The 8,248-nt window shown below is 44.3% G+C and overlaps 2 protein-coding genes across 2 annotated transcripts in view; both read right to left on the reverse strand.

Moving 5' to 3' along the window:
- cxadr (CXADR Ig-like cell adhesion molecule) overlaps nt 1-2,555 on the reverse strand; it is a gene marked incomplete at its 3' end in the record, with an annotated part of 42,633 nt that extends 40,078 nt beyond the window's left edge. The window contains 1 exon segment of the mRNA XM_080508851.1: nt 2,449-2,555. Coding sequence (XP_080364977.1) covers nt 2,449-2,500 — 52 coding nt within the window. The 5' untranslated portion in view covers nt 2,501-2,555.
- A 1,208-nt stretch (nt 2,556-3,763) lies between these two features.
- btg3 (B-cell translocation gene 3) lies at nt 3,764-6,902 on the reverse strand. Its single transcript, XM_080508398.1, has 5 exons — nt 6,849-6,902; nt 5,143-5,348; nt 4,918-5,055; nt 4,585-4,777; nt 3,764-4,347 (listed from the first exon to the last, which is right to left on the reverse strand). The coding sequence occupies exons 2-5, from the start codon at nt 5,313-5,315 to the stop codon at nt 4,144-4,146; spliced, it is 708 nt and encodes a 235-aa protein (XP_080364524.1). The 5' UTR covers nt 5,316-5,348; nt 6,849-6,902; the 3' UTR covers nt 3,764-4,143.
- Between the last annotated feature and the right edge of the window lie 1,346 nt (nt 6,903-8,248).

Consider the following 8,248-nt stretch of genomic DNA (forward strand, 5'->3'; position numbering starts at 1 on the left):
TCTCGCTGCGCCTCGTGGACAAACGAGGTGAGGAAAATAGAGCAGAAAGAGCCGACTTGTTGTTTTGCCATTAAAGAGAGGTTAACGTATCTCGGTGTGTCCCTGGGCCTCGCTTAGGCCAACGACCGCGACTCTGGCAGACACTGTTCTTGCCTGCTGAAGTGGAACAGCGCCCAAACGACGGGACTGTGGAGCCATTAAGATGGTAATGAGCCTGAACTAGTGTACACAACAATGTGAGCGGGCGACACAAAAGCGGGGCGACACAACACACTATGTAAACCTTATCTTACACTCAATAACCCGAGCTCTTACTGACGGGGAGGCGCTGGAAGATCCCAAACAAAGCTCTTCTTCATCACGTTCAATCCCCCACTAATCAGCAGACAGGAATGTCACTGCCCCGACAGCTTCCCACCCAGAACCCCCACTCCCCCACCCACCCCCCCAAAAAAAATGTTTTAATAACAACGAGATATGTCAAAGTGTGAGGGCAAAGCGGAGTCCCGAGGCAGAAGTTTCACACCGTTGTGTCGGGTGGGAGGAGCGACGGGCCGGTTTCAGTGTCGCTGCCACACGTCGTCACAAACACGTCGTTTTCATACTATTCAAATAACACCTCGGAGTTACTCTGTGAGGCAAGATGTCGGATCTAAAGAGTTTGGTGCTCAGGTCAGAGTCAAAACGAATAAATAAACACATAGGGGAAGACACAGTTTCACTGTTAAATCTTTGACTCCCAAGATGAACACGGTGATAAGTCGCATTTCTTATTGTTTCTTCTAAACATGTCAATCGGGGATACAGAATATATGATGGGCAAACTGTGAATGCAACTGTTCCTCCCATTAAAACCTTAAAACTACACCAGGAGTATCAAGGTCAGTGGGACAAAACCGAGGCTCCAATCCGACCAAACCCCCAAGCAAATTGCAAATATTTCAAATAAATCCTTGATTTTTGTTGTTGTCGTTTGTTTAAACGTGTCACCACCTGGTGTTCTCAAAAATTATTTAAATTTATTGGGAATTTTCTTTTATTATTAAGTCACATATAGAGCGAGTTCTGACCCCTTTTCACACTGCGTCTTCCTCCACACAACATCTCCGTGTTGATCGGCCACAAATCACAGCAATAACATAGCATTCCTTTCCTCACAAAAAACAAGATCCTCGAGCTGTCCGCCATTAAATTTGGCATCATGTTGTGATTGCGGCACAACGACGAAAAACTTAAAAGTTAAAATTCAAAAGGCTACGATGGCACTATTTTACCAGTGCAGCCCACTGCAGATCGAATTGGGCGGCAAGTCGCGTCTGAACCATTGAATTTTAGTCTAAATCATGTTCGACACCACTGAGCTACACCTTGCCGACGCGTTTCCATAACAAATAAACAAGAAAAGATGGAGCGATGCTAGAAATGGCAATGATATTGTTGCTAACAAGTCACGTATAGATTATTACACAACATTTTCTAATGGTTTTTGAGCTTCACACAGTGAGTCAATGTCAACAAACCCAGAGTATCAGCCCGGGACTGAAAAGTGAACCTACTGCACAGGTGAAAGACAAACACAGCTGTGAAAACATGTGGCTTAAGGTGATGTGTTGATGGGATTTCAGATTGGAGATGGATGTGGGGGTGGAGGGGGGGGGTATGGGCAGTGTTAGCAGATGGCAGACGTCACTTTGAAGTCCTGCAGCCACAGGTTTAAAAGGGATCAGACTATTGTGTGGAGCACAGGACAAAGCAGGACACACACACACACACACACACACACACACACACACACACACACACACACACACACACACACACACACACACACACACACACACACACACACACACCAGCAATCAACATTAATAGTCTTATTTCTGTGGATCATTCAATCACACGTTTGTAAATCCATCCAGAAAAATGAGAATAAAGTGTGAAAAATAACACACAATAAAAAAGTGGAACTCTCATGAGAAAACTTGAATTATCAGTTAATATTTCTACATTAATTTTTTTTTAAAGTTTAGTTTAGTAAAACCCAATCCAAATCTTTCAAGGACACAACCAAATACATCTATTAAATGGATAATTCAGCTTTTAAATAGGGAACTACTGAACGTGGACACTGCGCTAACTGCTCTGACCTCCCAGTTCGTCCATGTTCTATTTTTCCCACACAATTATCGAACAGTTTGCGTCCAAAGTTACGTTTTAAACGTTCAAACTCCGACATATCAAAACAGAATTCAAACTTATGGGTGATAAAAGCCCCCCGAAAACGCCGAGTTCCCCCCCCCCCCCCCCCCCCCCACGTTAGCGTCCGAGCTAACGGCGGAGCACCGACCGAGGCTCCGGAGCTCCGCCGCTTCTGGGGGAGACGGAAAAAAAAAAAAAAAATCACCGGGAACTAAAGTGTCTCGAGCCGCCGGGAGCCCGGGAACTCACCTGCCAGCAGGCCGAGCAGCAGGCAACAAATTCCGGGTGTCCGCGGCTCCATTCCCGGGGCGCTTATTCCAAAAGTACGGCGCTGAAAGTTGGCGAGAGAAGTTGAGTGTTGAATGCGAAGTGAACCGCCGCCGCTCCGCTCAGAAGCATCCAAACTGGCCCTCACCCTTCCTCCTCCTCCTCCCCCATCACTCCTCCTCCCTCCGCCGTGCAGGTGCAACGGGGAGCGCGCCGACGCGCGTCACGTGACGGGCGGGAGCGCGCTCCCTGAGTGCAGACAGGGGGCGCCCTCTGTCGGTATAAACGCAGAACTGCACCAAGATAAAAACGAAGAAGACGTAGAAGAAGAAAATGAAAATTAAATAGAGAAATATTGAGCTTTAATTTGAACAAGGCTTAACATTGACTAATAGCAAAAACACACAACACTATTTATATAGATAATTGTTCGTTCATATTTATTTTTATTAATTTTAACTTTTTGACCATAAATACAATGTGTTTCAACATGCTCAATTTTAAACGTATCTAATTCCGTCTCCAAATACTTACTAATATTAATAAGTATATAACAATACTCATGCTGCCATAGTATATATATTCCTGATTTATCAGTCTATTGTAAAACAACAGTACTGACAAGAATAAGAATGATAGAAATCAAATTTCTGCATGTATATATAGAAGCATTATGTACGTATATGTGCATAGGTTCAGTTCATATTGATTTTAATGATTTTCTCATGGTATATAAATGAAAAAGAATTGAAGTCTCATAATCTACAACACATGTAATAGACTGATAATTTAAGAATAAATATAACAATATGAGTCTTTAATATGAAATACTCATTAATTTTAGTGTTTTCTTTGGCAGACCAGGTTAGAGCCGCTTGTGGATGAGTCTTGATGTTTGACATCCCTGATCTCAGGTGGTCTAGAGGTGAATTCCTCAAGACGAAGAGCAACTGAACAGTATCTTGTCGTTGGCGATCATCCAATCATCCCGATCTCTCTTGGAGGACATTCCTTCACTTGCGTATATCTGTATATACTTTTAACACCTTCTTGCATGAAGGCTCCAGTTGACATTCGTCACAAACTTTTTCAAAAAGTCAAATTTTCTCAACCGGTCCATGTGTTAAAAAGTGATGTTATGGTCCATATTGAACAGTCCGGCACACTGCGGATGGAATTGAGCTGTAGTTTTGACACCCTGGAACAAATCAATTCAACTTTATAAACTCCGCTCTCCACACACACACACACGCACACACCCATCCAAACCAACCAACGTACTCGAAGAGTCCAAATGTGATGCTTGAATGTTTTTAATAAAACTCCATAAATTTCGGTCTATACATCTGACACTTTCCTTAACTATGAATAAATAAAACATTTTATCACAAAAGGACAGCAGGTGACATACAAGAACATCTCCAATAGTAAAAATACAGTACTCCAAGACTATACGTGTAGTATTCCAATTTCCATATCTAATTTAATACAAGTGATTTATATTCAAACTAGAACAAGTAGTCTAAAGTGCAAAAAAGATTTAGTTTGAAACAACCAATATTCAAGCTATAAAATTTTCTGCTTTTATTTAAAAAAAGAAAGGAAAGAAAAAAAACATTGGTCAGTCATCTTAAGTTTAGTCCCGGTTTAATGTCCAGTGTGAACGGTGAGAGACTCCTAACTGTAGCCGTGGGGCGGGTTTTGGTTGGTGTCCCAGTACCCCGGCCCCGCCCGGTAGGGAGGGGGGATCCAGGGGGTGTGGAGGTGGGGGGCTCTGCCGCGGGGCCGGTAGCCGTAGTGAGGAGGACGGGGGACGGCGACCGGGCCCTTGGCGACCGCCACCTTTTTGGGATGCCATGATGGAGCGGCTGGATTCATCATCTGGGAATGAGATGATATATTTAAAAAATAATAATGAAATAAATGCATTAAGGTGGCGTTTAAGTGAAAATGCAAAACGGCTTCTGAGGTATAACGCCGGTACCGCGTTCAATGTTTTTTTTTTTTTTTTTTACAACACAAAGCAACACCGCCAACCAGAGGCCATACATGCACACCGCTTCCTGTGTAATCGGACCCTTGAACTGGCTTGGAGGAGCAACGGTGCAGGAGGAGTACCTGGTAGGAGCAGCGCCGGCTGGGGACGGTGAGCGGGGAGGTGCGGCTGCTCTCCTCGTCGGAGGAGGAACCCGAGTGGTAGTCGGACGTCACCCTCTCCAGGGCGCTGGTCACCTTCTTCGCCACCTCCTTGTCGTTCTCGTCCCAGCTGGAGAAGGTGGCCACCGAGAAGCAGGGGTTCTGCTCGCCATACCTGGAAAGGACGGAAAACGGTTTTAGCGCGACGGTGTGGGAAAAAAAAAAAAAAACGGAGCATTCCTGCTGGGCGCTCATCCGTCATGACAGTTTATAGGCGGCTATAAATCCCCGGACGGCGTGCCGAGCGCTCCTCACCTGCAGCACACCTCTCCGGGGTCGACCCACAGCGTGAGCTCCCGGGGAAGCCCCAGGTCGCTGTACTGGGCCCCGCTCTCCCTGCAGGCACGCAGCAGCTCCGGATCCTGCCGGTGGAACCGGTTCACCCGGATGCACCTGCACAGAAAATGACACGGAAATCAGCTTCAAAATCCAATTCCAAGCGAAGAGGCGGAGGTCTACCATGGCGGGCCACTGGGCTACCTGTAAGCCTGCCCCCTGCTGGGGTTGTCGGGGTACCAGTGGCCCTTGAACTTCTCCTGCAGGGCGACGGCCAGCCGCTCCACGAACAGCTCGATCTTCTCCGAATCCAACCGCTCGCGCTTCTTCACCAGCCTCTTCAGGAAGAACACCACGGCCGCAATCTCTCGCCTCATATTTCACTCGTGTTTCATTACGATTCAACAACTCTGAAAGCAAAACAACAGGCGATCAGATGACGAGTCCATGAACAGATACCGAGGCGACAGAGAAATGGGTGTAGTGAAGACATTTCAGTTAAAGATTTCAACAAACAAGTCTCAAAATGCTCAAGAAAACAGATTTTTCTCTACGCTTTATCAGAAAAATAGAGCAGTCAACAACTGTTGTGGACATTACATAATCTTGCGTGTCGGGACAAAAACATGAGCGATAAGAGGCAAGATTATGGGAAGCTGAGCTTGAGTGCTGCAGCATTTTATGTTTGGTGGCATTTAGGCAGATTCTGTGCAACCGCACTGTTTTCTATTGCTACTTTTTGTAGGCTGCCATATTAAAAGATTAGGATTACATTTGCAAGCTTTGAGGAGAAGTCTCAGTGTCGTGCACATACATTTTGTCACGATTATTGCAAAAGGAGCAGTTGGATGTTCCCTCAAAATACAGTAAACAAAGTGCATGCAATCATCAGGCGGTCATCTACTTCTTGTACATTATGGTATTATTGCATACGGACCAAATGGAACCAGACTAACCAATACAAAGAGACAGACAACTAAATGAAATATTAAATTTAATTTACCAGGAATTCACAATCAAAGTTGCTCACATTTGGTCTGGGATGAAGGATGCATTAAAGACACTCAATTTAATAATTAATGTATTTGTAGATCTGTCATAATACTTTTGAATCAAGTTTTACGATGCATGACAACTCCAAGTCCCCCCCCCCAAAAAAAAAAACACTAGCGCGCGCTTTATTCCCTACAGAGGCGTCACGAAATCAAATTATATCGTAAAAAAAACAAAACTGCATTAAACATAATTTCCAACCAGCCACTGAACGTAAACAGCGACATTATGGCGACGTCCACATTGTCTCTCGGTGTACGTGCGGCACAGACTTGCAGCCATGGATGACGCTTGTTGTTATTGTTTGGATTTCGGGTTAAAGCTGATATAAAAATATATATTTAAATATATGTCGGTGCGGATCGCCCGCGTTTCGCCGCGCCGGGCTTTGTTTTGCTGCCGCCTCGGTGTGCAGCTCGTTAACCGTCCGGCGATACCGCGGAGCAGAAAGGCGCGCTGTGACGCACCAGTTCCGTTAAAAACACGCAGCGCCACATTTCACAAACAACACCGCACGAAAGACGCGGCTCAATCAGCCTGGGGGGGGAGGGGGATGGGATCCGAATCGATTCCCGAATTAGGTCCGACACGTCGCATGTTTTATTAGGATTTGCCCTCCGAGACGGAGGGGAAATCAAATGGACGCGTTTACAGTATTGTTTTGCTATTAGCATTAGCCACAAAGCTAACGCGCTCCAGCGGAGCGAAAACGCTTCAACGTCGCCGACTAACGCAGCAAGTGGTCAGTCTGTAGTGCCGCTAAAGCGTTTAAGACGTGACGGTATAAAGATATATGTGAAAACACGGTAGTTGCGGGTGACATAATTGAACAAAAGGCTGTAAACACGCGGCCGTACCTCTTGTGTGAACTCCTCGGTGTCGCGGGTTAAAATGAACGGCTCCGACCGATCCGCAGCAGAAAAACCCGCGACGTCACAAAGCGCACCGCCTTATACGGCATAGGCCCCGCCCACATCGAGTCCCCATTGGCTGGCCGCGTGCGGGCAGAGCGCGCTCATTGGTCGAGCGCCCGTCCGTCACTGATGAGTCACACTAATTGCTGGCAATGACTCATGCGGTCAGGTATGTTATTGTCTGTGAGGCAACTCACTGAAATCCAAGATTATTGCCCGGAAAGTACAGCAAGATCTCAATGTATACTGGGACTATTTATTCTTTCACATGTCAGATACCTGGAAATTCATTAAAGAAAAAAAAAACCGATCGTCTTGGAAAGTTTTTGTGCAATTTACTGTATATGTAATACTGTACAACTAAACTCACAAAGAACAATACGAACTTATTGTTGCCATGACATGAAAGATTTCGCTAATAGTTTCCTATAAATTGCCAAAAATAACTGCCAATACAAAGCAGATGGGAGAGGCACCCCATGGAGGAGATTATAGGAGATCAACGTCTGTTTCCATTGGGAGACAGGCACATTAACTTTCCTATAGAATTGTCTAGTTAATAGTATTATTATTACAAAGTTATTATTGAAAATAAATACAATGTGGACAAATCGCAGGGAGAAAAAAAACACTTGAGACGGCACACTTTCTTTAAGGCGAATTATCAGAACTTCTATATTGACACTCGTATAATATTGAATAAGTGAACCACAGTATGAAGAGATGACACACACAACACTCTGCACTCTAGGTTTGGCCAATATTAAACCAAACTAAACTAGACCAACTAACTTGACAAACAAAAACACAACACAATCACTAACAACACTACCAGCATAATAGAACTCCCAACAATAACATTTAAAGCCCCACTAACCCAAACATTTCAGTCCCTGCAATCAGTTGTATAGAAGAATAACAACAAGAACTAAAAGTTACTTCCCCTTGTATTTTCTGGGAACATTTAGTAAATCTCTTTCTGAGGGGGTATAAGAAGCACCCACAACTGTTATTTTATTTAACGCGCTATAGTCATTAAAAATACTTGGAAATAGACATTTTCATCCCAGTAGAGAATTGTTCTGTACTACATCCTGCTCGGCAGCTCCTTCAGCAACAGTCACAGCAGATGCTTCATTCCTGTGGCAATGAGACTATAATTTTTAAAAAGTGTGTGATGTGGTTGCCTGTTCCCATATGATGTTTCTCGATTATAGTCAATTAATGTAAAAAAAAAAAGAAAGAAAGAAAGAAAGTAAACGTTAAAACAAAGTGTGGTTTTGAAAAGTCCGTTAAAAACAATTTTTAAAAAAAACTGGAGGAAGGTTTCTTGCACAAGTAGA

The sequence above is a fragment of the Blennius ocellaris genome, assembly GCF_963422515.1.
Source record: "Blennius ocellaris genome assembly, chromosome: 14".
NCBI lineage: Eukaryota > Metazoa > Chordata > Actinopteri > Blenniiformes > Blenniidae > Blennius > Blennius ocellaris.